At 44.1% G+C, this 13,207-nt stretch overlaps 1 protein-coding gene across 1 annotated transcript in view; it reads right to left on the bottom strand.

Moving 5' to 3' along the window:
• Nucleotides 1-6,019: 6,019 nt before the first annotated feature.
• LOC134342969 (trafficking protein particle complex subunit 3-like) overlaps nucleotides 6,020-13,207 on the bottom strand; it is a 110,828-nt gene continuing 103,640 nt past the window's right edge. Inside the window, exon 5 of the mRNA XM_063041720.1 lies at nucleotides 6,020-6,145. Coding sequence (XP_062897790.1) covers nucleotides 6,020-6,145 — 126 coding nt within the window. The remainder of the gene's footprint in view (nucleotides 6,146-13,207) is intronic.

Raw genomic sequence — 13,207 nt, 5'->3', positions numbered from 1 at the left:
GATTGGAGGCAATTTACTCTCGGCTGAACCGGCAGTTTATAGTCTCCGGCTTTCAACCGTTCGGCGCGAGGGCGTTTGCAAAGTCACTGAAGGTACTGCGAGCCAATGTCATCTGGCCAGAGCAAGCCTAGTCTCCCCCCGAAGCGAGTGCCAGTAAGTTGCCTTTCCTCACCGGAGCGAGCCTGCACAGTTTCCTCGTCGAGGCGGGTCCGTCAGTTAACCCACCGGAGGGGATCAAGAGCTGCTGTCTACTGTTCCCGGGCCGAGTCCAGAGCTCGCCACTACCCGGAGGCTCCAAGTACAAAGTCCTGGCTCCGGGGGGCTCCAAGTACCAAGTCCTGGCTCCGGGGGGCTCCAAGTACCATGTTCTGGCTCCGGGGGGCTCCAGGTACCAAGTCCTGGCTCCGGGGGGCTCCAAGTACCACGTCCTGGCCCTGGCGGCATCCAAGTACCACGTCCTGGCTCTGGCAGCATCCAAGTACTAAGTCACGTCCTGGCCCTGGCGGCATCCAAGTTTCAAGTCAAGTCCTGGCCCTGGCGGTCCGTGATTCCGGGTCCTAGCCCAGACCCTTAGTCCCAGCCTAGTCGAAGGCCTGAGTCCTTGTCCAGTTTGCTATTCCTGCTTCTGCTTTGCTGTCCTTGTATTGTGCAATTAACTCAATTAAGTTAGCCTCACAAGATGTGTCTTGCATTTGGGTCCACCCCTGCTCCCCACGCCCCCCATTGTGACAACCCGATAGTAACCAAAAGGGAGTGTTGAACAGCGTTGAAGGGCTTGTTCCTGAGCTGGTCTATGTTCTCTGTCAGAATTCCAGCATCTGTTATAACCTCTGCTTTTAATTCTGATGAAAAATCCCAAAGTTCAAAGTTAATTTATTATCAAAGTATATGTCACGATATACCACCCTAGGACCCATTTTCTTGTAGTCAGTCCCAGTAGAACGAAGAAATACAATAGATTCAATAAACACACTAGTCTATTGTACTCTCCACTTGCACTGAATAACTAACCTTGGCAATACCAAATGAGAGAATCTGCTGGAAGTCTAAGCAACACACACAATATGCTGGAACTCAGCGGGCCAGGTAGCATCCATGGAAAAAAGTACAGGCAACGTTCCAGGCTCAGCCCTGCTGAAGGCCCTTGTAACTATCTTCTGCTTTTAATTTCATATTGTCAGTGTCTCCTGTTTTTCACCCTCAAGCTCTTTCGCTTAAATTCTCTGTGATGAGCACACACAACTCAGCAAAAGCAGCTTATTCCTGGACAATGGTCCATTCAGAGCTGGTGTATCAAAGAAATAGTTAATTGGCCAGAATAGATCACTATCATAATAGAGAAAATGCTTCTCCAACATACAATGAGTCACTGCAGAAGATAACACACTACTTGTTCTGAATAATAGTGTCATGCTGACCTTAAGTACTTAACAAGCCATGTGCAGTAAGTAATTAAACCAAAGTATGAGTCTGTTTCTTCTGCCTTTGATTTAAACACATGGCCTTGAAATTCAGAGCAACATGCACAAAAAGCTGGACTTGCTGAGTTCCTCCAGCATTTAGTGTGTCTTGCTCAAGATTTACAGCTTCTGCAGAATCTCCTGTGCCTTGAAATCCAGAGAGTGGTTATTCAAGTACAAAATAGGACTCTTACTGACTTATTGCCTGTTGCATCACTGGTGTTTTGGGCAGCAAAAAAGGTCGTCCATCTCTGGCGGTGTTCAGGGTTTCCTTCATCATGTCAGTAGCTTCCTCTCGGTTTTCACTACTGTCAGTCATGCAAGTCCTGTGTGGAGACTCAGGAATACCGTCACACCCAGATGTAGAAGGATTCTTCATTACTGTTTCCAGAACAATTTTGTTTTTTCCAGTCAGAGTTAGTAGCCCTGAGCTGAACTCCTGAATCTGGGGGACCGGTGGACCACTCCTAGTCTGGCCTCTACCCTTTGACCTCTGGTGACCCTACATAGAACCAAGGCATAAAGCCCTGACTCCAGCCAACATAGGTCTCCGGGTCACTGAGGAACACAAACCAACAAACCACAAAAAGCTTGTGGTCCAACAGGACTTTAAAATGACCCAAACTCTAAAATATTCAGTCCTGATGAATAAGACCTGAATACTGCCAGAGATGAAAGGCCTTCTTTGCTGCCCGAAATGCCAGTGATGAAGGGTCTCAGCCCTGCTAAAGTGTGTCAACTGTTTATTCGTTTCCGTAGATGCAGCCTGACCTGCTGATTTCCTCCAGCATTTTGTGTGGGTTGCTGTAAAATATCCCATCTTTGAATTGACGTTATTGTGGATAACAAAGACAAATCATTTTGCATTGCTCCTGCACACAATGCAGGCCATAGGTCCTCGTCCAATAAAAATAAAGGGTCTAACTCCAATGGTGCTACTGAAGATGTGCGACAGCCTACTGGTAAATCATAACGCAAGGGAATCGACTGAAAACACTACTGATAACACCTTTCATGAAGCAAATTGTGGTGAACAATTGCTGCAGACAGTGAGGAGGCAGGTGGAGATGAGGCTGGTTTGGAGAATGAGCCGTACAGGGGCATTTCCAGGCGCCACATTTTTGGACCGCCGGGTTCACAATCGGAGTTGGTGGTATCGCTCCCTGAGGTGGAGACAGTGTTTTGGAGCGGAGTAGATGCAGAAGGGTTTTGATGCCCTTCCAAGTGCCCAGTCAATTTGATGAAATCGAGAACAGCTTCGGATGGGGCGGCCCAGGTGGATCAGGGCACATGGAGTGTTGTACTACCCAGTGCTTGGACAATTTAAATGTTGGCCCACGTAGACTGGAGGCCCGAGTGTCAGATACGGAGTCGAGGGTTGGGCTGATTTCACTCGCTGTCCCGTGAATGTTCATTCCTTTCTCTGCTGCGACTAGGCTGTGAACTGATCTGGATGGTGTGCATTTCTGCCCCACTGGTGTGAAAACTAGGGACCAAGGCTTGGGCCTACTCTAGCTACTCCTGGAGCGGACCTGGGACTCACTCTGGATCTGAATATTGTTTGCTTGCTTCTACTGTTTGCACGATATGTTTTTTTCTCTCTCTTTCTTTCTCTGCACAGTGATTTCTGGTGATTTGCTTTTTTAATTGGGTTATTCAAGTTTCTTGCTTTGTGGCTGCCTGTAAGCAGACAAATCTCAAGGTGTATAATTCTTTGGTAATAAATGTGCTTTGAATCTTTGCAAAGTTAGATTCCGCCATAACACTCATTGTTTAAGAAACAATGGGCTGGATCTAAACAGGCCAGGCAGCATCTATGGAGAGGAATGAACAATCAACATTTCAGACCAAGACCCTTCATCAGTGGGAAGAAGCCACAATAAGAAGGTGAGAGTTATGGAGGGGAAGGAGTACAAGCTGGCAGGTGATTGGTGAGACCAGGCAGAGGGATGAAGAAAGAAGCTGGGAGGTGATAGGTGGAAGAGGTAAGGGGCTGAAGAAGGATGGATCTGATAGGAGAGGATAGTGGATCATGGGAGAAAGAGAAGGAGGAGGGGTACCAGTGGGAAGTGATGGGCCGATGAAAAGGGAAGTGTAAGAAGGGAGCCAGAATGGGGAATGTAAAAAAGAAGGAGGAGGAGGTGGGAGAAATCGATGTTCAGCAGATGCTGTCTGACCTGTTGGGTTCCTCCAGCATTTTGTGTCTATTGCTCTGGATCTCCTGCATCTACAGAAGCTCTTGTGTTTAAGGGATGGATCATGCTCACTTCAGCGATCCTCCACTTCCTGATCAGCATCTCACTGATTTTCCAACATGATGAAGGTCAGACACCAGAGCACTGAGCCCACTGGTGGAGTTCAACTGAACATCTTGTCACTCTACCCCACCACAGCCATGCCTGATATAAGAAATGCAACCCCATTTATTGACCAATTTTGAAAACAATGGTAGGCTTTTATTTTATAAGATTTTATTTACTTTTAATATGGCTTATTAAATTCTAGTATGTTAAGGATTTTTGCTGTAGTTAATTTTAAATTTTTGCATTTTCTCAAATAACTTATTTCTGATAAGATGCCTTTAAACACATCAAAATGTTGTTTAAAATGGAAAGAACAAATGAAATGTTTCAGCGGTCGGGGAAAGGTCGAAGGCGCTCGGCAGAGGATGGCGCTCGGGAGGCTGTATCGGAGAGGCTGCTCGGAAGCTCGGAGTTTTCGGACGGATGGACTCAGTATCGGCTGTGGTCGGCTGCTTCCAAGGTATCGGCAAGTTGACGGTGCCTGGAGGTTTATGGCAGGGAGTTTCTCCCTTTTGCTGCCGCTATCGGGGACTCGGGGACTATGAGACTATTTTTTTACTGTGCCTATGGACTGTTCTTCATCAAATTATGGTATTGCTTGCACTGCTGTAACTATATGTTATAATTATGTGGTTCTATCAGTGTTAGTCTTTGGTCTGTCCTGTTTTCTGTGATATCACGCTGGAGAAACATTGTATCATTTCTTAATGCATGTATGCATTTCTAAATGACAATAAAAGAGGACTGAGTGTTCTCATAATCTAAATAAATATATCTGATAGAATCAAATGCATGAAAGCCCACACTATTGTTTATTATTGTTGTATATACCAAGATACAGTGAAAAGCTTGTCTTGCGTACCGTTCATACAGATCAGATCATTACACAGTGCACTGAGGTAGAACAAGGTAAAACAATAACAGAATGCAGAATAAAGTGTAACAGCCACAGAGAAAGTGCAGTGCAGGTAAACAATAAAGTGAAAAAGTTAGATTGTGAGGTCAGGAGCCCATCTTATCACACTAAGGAACCATTATAGTCTTATTACAATGGGGTAGAAGCTAGCTGGTACCTGTTACCAGTCCTGGTTACGAAACCACACAATCCCTGAAGTGTTTTGATAATGGCTGGTATCGCCCGTCTTGTAAAAACACTGCCCAGAAGAAGGCAATGGCAAACCACTTCTGTAGAAAAAGTTGCCAAGAACAATCGTGGTCACAGAAGACCATGACTGCCCGCGTCATGCGACACGGCACATAACGAATGACAAGAAGCTAGCTGATAGAAGCTAGTTGCTGCTCAAAGCCTGCATTGTTTTCTAGGAAGCGTGGCGGGTCAACCCTCTGTATGTGGGGTGCCTAAGACTTTAACATAATTCTGTGCATATGACAGTAAAACACCAAAATGTGTTTCAAACTAATAATAACTTGATGGTGTTGCTTTGTCAATCACCAACTATGCTTTATTCCTGCAGCATTGATGGATCAGAGTTTCAATGTCTTATGCATAGATTTGTATATGTTATTTAGTGTACATTGTTAACCTATAAATCAGGAATCACATTAAAAGATAATAATTATGATTCTTCATTCATTGCTGCCGTAACCTTGCCTTGTCTCGGGCATCTACACTCAATAGCCACCTTATCAAGTACATCTGTATACATGCTCATTAATGCAAATATCTGATCAGCCAATCATGTGGCAGCAACTCAGTGCATAAAAGCATGTAGACATGGTCAAGAGGCTCAACTGTTGTTCAGACCGAACATCAGAATGGAGAAGAAATGTCATCAAAGTGACTTTGAATGTTGAATGATAATTTTGGTGCCAGATGGGGTGGTTTGAGTATCTCGGAAACTGTTGATCTCCTGGTATTTTCACACACAGCAGTCTCTAGAGTTTATAGAGAATGGTGCAAAAAACAAAAAAAAAATCCAGTGAGCAGCAGTTCTGTGGGTGAAAATGCCTTGCTAATGAGAGAGGCCAGAGGACAATAGCCAGACTGGTTCAAACTGACAAGAAGGTGACAGTAACTCAGTCAGCCATGCATTACAACAGTAGTGTGTAGAAGAACATCTCTGAACAAAAAAAATATCCAACCTTGAAGTGGCTGGGCTAAAAGCAGCATAAGACTATGAACGTACACTCAGTGGCCACTCTATTAATTACGCGAAGTGGCCACTAGTGTATTTCAGTTTGCAAATATAATGCTAGAGCAGTTGACTGAACGAAGTCCGGCGGTTTTCGGAAGCACTATTCTCGCTGCTTATCAGCAGTAGGAGCCACTTTGCGTCTTCTCACCAGCCTCATTCTTATTTCTGTTATGTTGTTCTCTTTGACAGAATCCTGAAGAAGTTGAACATCCACTGGCAGACGGACCTGGGGATACAAAAAACAAAGAGCCGCTGTCAGACGTCTGAGAAACGTTGCGCCTTCGCTGTGCGTGTGAATTTCCTCAGGTATTGTCCCACTTCGCTGCGGGACGTTTGGCAGACCCCTGCTTTGATCATGTACAAACGATTTCAGGAGCTCTCAGGAATTTCAACTATAACTCACTAGATCTAAGAGCAAAATTAGGGGCAACAGTCTTCAAATTTCAAACTAAATTTATTATCAAATTATGTGTATGTCCATATTCAACCATGAGATTTGTTTTTTTCAGGCATTCACATTGAAACAAAGAAGTACAATAGAATCAATGAAAAACTACATACAAAGACTGTCAAACAACCAATGTGCAAATGAAGGCAACTTGTGCATATACAGGAACTTCACTATGGACAGTCACAAGCCCGGCTGCAACCCCAACCTGTAAAAACCCAGTGCTACAGAAATGCCAACAGAAACTTCAAAGACCTCATCCCTGGGGAAGGATGGGCTAAAAGTGGGGACAACTTGAAAGACTAGCCCCGGACAGAGGTCTATCCAAGGAAGAAGGTCTTGAAAAAAGAACAAGGAGTTAGGAAGGAAGCTGAGAAGCAGGACCTCAAGGGTAGTAATCTCGGGATTACTGACTGTGTCACGCGACAGTGAGAATAGAAAAAAAATGAGGTGGCAGATAAATGCGTGGCTGAAGAACTGGACCAGGGGGCAGGAATTCAGATTTCTGGAGAATTGGGACCTCCTCTAGGGCAGGTGGGACCTGTACAAAAGGGACGGGTTGCAGTTGAATCTGTGAAGGACCACTATTCTTGCAGGCAGCTTTACTAGAGCTGCTGGGAGTGGTTTAACTTAATATGGCAGGGGGATAGGAACCAATATGACAGAGTTGAGGATGAGGGAACAGTTTATAAGTAGATGATGAATGTAATATGAACGTAAGGAAGGACAAGCCGATGATTGGGTACAAATGCAGACAGAGCAAAGAGTTAGATTGTACCACCGAGGCAAAACTCAAAAGGGTAAAAAACGCAGGACTGAAGGTGCATAGCGTTCGAAGTAAGGTGGACGAACGTGTGGCGCAATTAGAGATTGGTCGGTATGACGTTGTGCACATCACTGAATCGTGGCTGAAAGAAGGCCATAGTTGGGAGCTTAATATCAAAGGATATACTTTGCATTGAAAGATCAGGCAGGAAAGTACAGCCAGTGGTGTGGCTCTGTTGGTAAGAGATGGAATTACAGCTTTAGAAAGAGGTGACATAGGGTCAGAGAATGTCGAATTTTTGTGGGTGCAGTTATGAACTTGCAAGGGTAAAAAAAAAACATTATGGGAATCATATATAGGCCTCCAAACAGTAGCCACGATGTAGGATAAAGATTGCAAAGGGAACTGTAAAAAGCATGTAATAAGGATAATGACACAATTGTTATGGGGGACTTCAATATGTAAGGGGATTGGGAAAATCAGGTTAGTGTTGGATCGCAAGAGAGGGAATTTGTTAAGCGCCTAAGTGATGGCTTTTTAGAGTAGCTTGTGCTTGAGCCCACCAGGGGAAAGGCTGTCTTGGATTAGGTGTTGTGTAATAGCCCAGATCCTATTATGAAGCTTAATGTAAAGGAACCCTTAGAAAGCAGTGATCAGAATATGTCTGAATTCATACTGCAATTCAAGAGGGAGAAGCATAACTCACATGTATCAGTATTAGAATGGAATAAAGGGAATTACAGAGGCATGAGAGAGGAGCTTGCCCAGGTGGATTGGAAGAGAATACAGTTGGGGATGACGGCAGAACAGAAGTTTCTGAGAATAGTTCACAATGCGCAGGATAAATATGTCCCACAGAAGAAGAAGTTCTCATACGGCAGGGGTAGGCAACCATGGCTGACAAGGGAAGTTAAGGACTGTATAAAAGCCCAGGAAAGGGCATATAAGATAGCAAAAGTAAGTTGGAAGTCGGATGATAGGGAAGATTTTAAAATCCAACAAACGGCAACTAAAAAGCTATAAGAAGGAACAAGAGGAAATATGAGAGCAACTAGCTAATAAAAGGATGGGTTACACTTGAATCCTAGGGGGACCAATATCCTGGCAGGGAGATTAGCGGGGGCTACTGAGGTGACTTTAAACTAGAATGGTTGGGGGGTGGGAATCAAATTAAAGAGGCTAGGCGAGAGGAGGTTATTTCACAACAGGGGGATGGGAACCAGTGCAGAGAGACAGAGGGGTGTAAAGTGAGGGTAGAAGCAAAAAGTACTAAGGAGAAAAGTAAAAGTGGCAGGCCGACAAATCCAGGGCAAGCATTAAAAAGCGCCACTTTTCAACATAATTGTATAAGGGCTAAGAGAGTTGTAAAAGAGCGCCTGAAGGCTTTGTGTGTCAATGCAAGGAGCATTCGTAATAAGGTGGATGAATTGAAAGTGCAGATTGTTATTAATGATTATGATATAGTTGGGATCACAGAGACATGGCTCTAGGGTGACCAAGGATGGGAGCTCAACGTTCAGGGATATTCAATATTCAGGAGGGATAGACATGAAGGAAGGGGAGGTGGGGTGGCGTTGCTGGTTAAAGAAGAGATTAACGCAATAGAAAGGAAGGACATAAGCCGGGAAGATGTGGAATTGATATGGGTAGAGCTGCGTAACACTAAGGGGCAGAAGACGCTGGTGGGAGTTGTGTACAGGCCACCTAACAGTAGTAGTGAGGTCGGAGATGGTATTAAACAGGAAATTAGAAATGTGTGCAATAAAGGAACAGCAGTTATAATGGGTGACTTCAATCTACATGTAGATTGGGTGAACCAAATTGGTAAAGGTGCTGAGGAAGAGGATTTCTTGGAATGTATGCGGGATGGTTTTTTGAACCAACATGTCGAGGAACCAACTAGAGAGCAGGCTATTCTGGACTGGGTTTTGAGCAATGAGGAAGGGTTAATTAGCAATCTTGTCATGAGAGGCCCCTTGGGTAAGAGTGACCATAATATGGTGGAATTCTTCATTAAGATGGAGAGTGACATAGTTAATTCAGAAACAAAGGTTCTGAACTTAAAGAGGGGTAACTTTGAAGGTATGAGACGTGAATTAGCTAAGATAGACCGGCAAATGACACTTAAAGGATTGACGGTGGATATGCAATGGCAAGCATTTAAAGGTTGCATGGATGAACTACAACAATTGTTCATCCCAGTTTGGCAAAAGAATAAATCAAGGAAGGTAGTGCACCCGTGGCTGACAAGAGAAATTAGGGATAGTATCAATTCCAAAGAAGAAGCATACAAATTAGCCAGAGAAAGTGGCTCACCTGAGGACTGGGAGAAATTCAGAGTTCAGCAGAGGAGGACAAAGGGCTTAATTAGGAAGGGGAAAAAAGATTATGAGAGAAAACTGGCAGGGAACATAAAAACTGACAGTAAAAGCTTTTATAGATATGTAAAAAGGAAAAGACTGGTAAAGACAAATGTAGGTCCCCTACAGACAGAAACAGGTGAATTGATTATGGGGAGCAAGGACATGGCAGACCAATTGAATAATTACTTTGGTTCTGTCTTCACTAAGGAGGACATAAATAATCTTCCAGAAATAGTAGGGGACAGAGGGTCCAGTGAGATGGAGGAACTGAGCGAAACACATGTTAGTAGGGAAGTGGTGTTGGGTAAATTGAAGGGATTAAAGGCAGATAAATCCCCAGGGCCAGATGGTCTGCATCCCAGAGTGCTTAAGGAAGTAGCCCAAGAAATAGTGGATGCATTAGTGATAATTTTTCAAAACTCTTTAGATTCTGGACTAGTTCCTGAGGATTGGAGGGTGGCTAATGTAACCCCACTTTTTAAAAAAGGAGGGAGAGAGAAACCGGGGAATTATAGACCAGTTAGCCTAACGTCGGTGGTGGGGAAACTGCTGGAGTCAGTTATCAAAGATGTGATAACAGCACATTTGGAAAGCAGTGAAATGATCGGACAAAGTCAGCATGGATTTGTGAAAGGAAAGTCATGTCTGACGAATCTCATAGAATTTTTTGAGGATGTAACTAGTAGAGTGGATAGGGGAGAACCAGTGGATGTGGTATATTTGGATTTTCAAAAGGCTTTTGACAAGGTCCCACACAGGAGATTAGTGTGCAAACTTAAAGCACACGGTATTGGGGGTAAGGTATTGATGTGGATGGAGAATTGGTTAGCAGACAGGAAGCAAAGAGTGGGAATAAACGGGACCTTTTCAGAATGGCAGGCGGTGACTAGTGGGGTACCGCAAGGCTCAGTGCTGGGACCCCAGTTGTTTACAATATATATTAATGACTTGGATGAGGAAATTAAATGCAGCATCTCCAAGTTTGCGGATGACACAAAGCTGGGTGGCAGTGTTAGCTGTGAGGAGGATGCTAAGAGGATGCAGAGTGACTTAGATAGGTTGGGTGAGTGGGAAAATTCATGGCAGATGCAATTTAATGTGGATAAATGTGAAGTTATCCACTTTGGTGGCAAGAACAGGAAAACAGATTATTATCTGAATGGTGGCCGATTAGGAAAAGGGGAGGTGCAACGAGACCTGGGTGTCATTATACACCAGTCATTGAAAGTGGGCATGCAGGTACAGCAGGCGGTGAAAAAGGCGAATGGTATGCTGGCATTTATAGCGAGAGGATTCGAGTACAGGAGCAGGGAGGTACTACTGCAGTTGTACAAGGCCTTGGTGAGACCAAGCCTGGAGTATTGTGTGCAGTTTTGGTCCCCTAATCTGAGGAAAGACATCCTTGCCATAGAGGGAGTACAAAGAAGGTTCACCAGATTGATTCCTGGGATGGCAGGACTTCCATATGAAGAAAGACTGGATGAACTGGGCTTGTACTCATTGGAATTTAGAAGATTGAGGGGGGATCTGATTGAAACGTATAAAATCCTAAAGGGATTGGACAGGCTAGATGCAGGAAGATTGTTCTCGATGTTGGGGAAGTCCAGAATGAGGGGTCACAGTTTGAGGATAAAGGGGAAGCCTTTTAGGACCGAGATGAGGAAAAACTTCTTCACACAGAGAGTGGTGAATCTGTGGAATTCTCTGCCACAGGAAACAGTTGAGGCCAGTTCATTGGCTATATTTAAGAGGGAGTTAGATATGGCCCTTGTGGCTACGGGGATCAGGGGGTATGGAGGGAAGGCTGGGGCGGGGTTCTGAGTTGGATGATCAGCCATGATCATAATAAATGGCAGTGCAGGCTCGAAGGGCCGAGTGGCCTACTCCTGCACCTATTTTCTATGTTTCTATGTTTCTATAACATAAAGCAGGATACAAAATGATTTTTTAGCTATATAAAGAGTAAAAGGAAGATGAGAGATGATATTGAACCACTGGAAAATGATGCCGGCGAGGTAGTAATGGGGGACAAAGGAATGGTAGATAAACTTAATGGATACGTCAAGGAAGTAAGGCTGCAAGTGGGAATAAAACAGGCCTTTTCTGGTTGACTGCTGGTGACTAGTGGTGTTCTTCAGGGGTCAGTATTGGGACCGCTACTTTTCACATTGTTTGTCAATGATTTTGATAATGGAACTGATGGTTCTCTGGCAAAGTTTGCAGATGATATGAAGATAGGTGGAGGGATAGGTAGTGCTGAGGAAGCAATGCGATTGCAGCAGGACTTAGACAAATTGGAAGAATGGGCAAAGAAGTGGCAGTTGGAATACATTGTCGAGAAATATATGATGATGCATTTTGGTAACAGGAACTATAGTGTGGATCATTATTTAAATGGGGAGAAGGTTCAAACATCAGAGGTGCAAAGGGACTTAGGAGTGCTCGTGCAAGACTCCCAGCAGGTTAATTTACGGGTTGAGTCTGTGGTAAAAAAGGCAAATGCAATATTGGCATTTGTTTCAAGGGGAATAGAATATAATAGCAAGGAGATAACGCTGAGCCCTTATAAGACACTAGTCAGGCCGTACTTGGAGTATTGTCAATAGTTATGGGCCCCATATCTTAGAAAGGATGTGTTGTCATTGGAGAGAGTCCAGAGGAGATTCACAAGGATGATTCCAGGAATGAAGGGGTTAACATATGAGGAACATTTGATAGCCTTGGGCCTGTACTCACTGGAATTTACAAGAATGGGTGGGGATCTCATTGAAACCTGCAGAATGTTGAAACTAGATAAAGTGGATGTGGAGAAGATATTTCCTCTGGTGGGAGTATCCAGAACTCGAGAGCACATCCTCAAAATTGAGAGGTGACCTTTTAGAACAGAGGTGAGGAGGATTTTTTAGCCAGAGAGTAGTGATGGGTCTATCTATCAACTGCAAAAAGACAGACTGTATGGTGATATCCAAAAAGAAGTGAAATCCTATCTGCAGGCTGAGAATAAATGGGGAAGACATAAAACAAGCACAGAACTTTTGCTACTTAGGAAGCTGGGTGACATCAGATGGCAGGTGCGACGTGGACATCAAAAGAAGAATAGGGATGGCAAAAGACACCTTTACGAGAATGAAGAGTATACTGACCAATACTAAACTAGGCGTGACAACCCTCCTCAGAGTCCTGAAATGTTATGTTTATCCAGTTATGTTATATGGCTCAGAATGTTGGACAATATCTAGTAACATGAGGAAACGAATTGAAGCAGCAGAGATGTGGTTTTTGAGGAGGATGCAAAGAATATCATGGACGAAACGAATATCTAACGAGGATGTCATGAACAGAGCAAACACAAAAAGAGAAATAATGTATGAGATCATGAAAAGGCAACGTAACATCATTGGACATGTGATTAGGAAAGAGGAGTTAGAATGCACGGTAATTATGGGAAAGATTGAAGGGACGAAAGCAAGAGGAAGACAAAGACAAATGATGATGGAGACAACACACATCAAAGTTGTTGGCGAACACAGCAGGCCAGGCAGCATCTCTAGGAAGAGGTACAGTCGACGTTTCAGGCCGAGACCGCAGCCAGAGAACTGGAAATGAATACCAATGAATTGATCCACTTGACCCGAAACAGGAGTGTGTGGGCCATGGCAGTCAAAGCTCAAACTGGGCACGGCACCTGATGATGATGATGAAGTTCAGTGC

The sequence above is a fragment of the Mobula hypostoma genome, chromosome 2, assembly GCF_963921235.1.
Source record: "Mobula hypostoma chromosome 2, sMobHyp1.1, whole genome shotgun sequence".
In the NCBI taxonomy this organism is placed as follows: Eukaryota; Metazoa; Chordata; class Chondrichthyes; order Myliobatiformes; family Myliobatidae; genus Mobula; species Mobula hypostoma.
The sequence above is the reverse complement of the archived record's forward strand: the minus strand, read 5'-3'. Positions and strand labels throughout refer to the sequence as shown.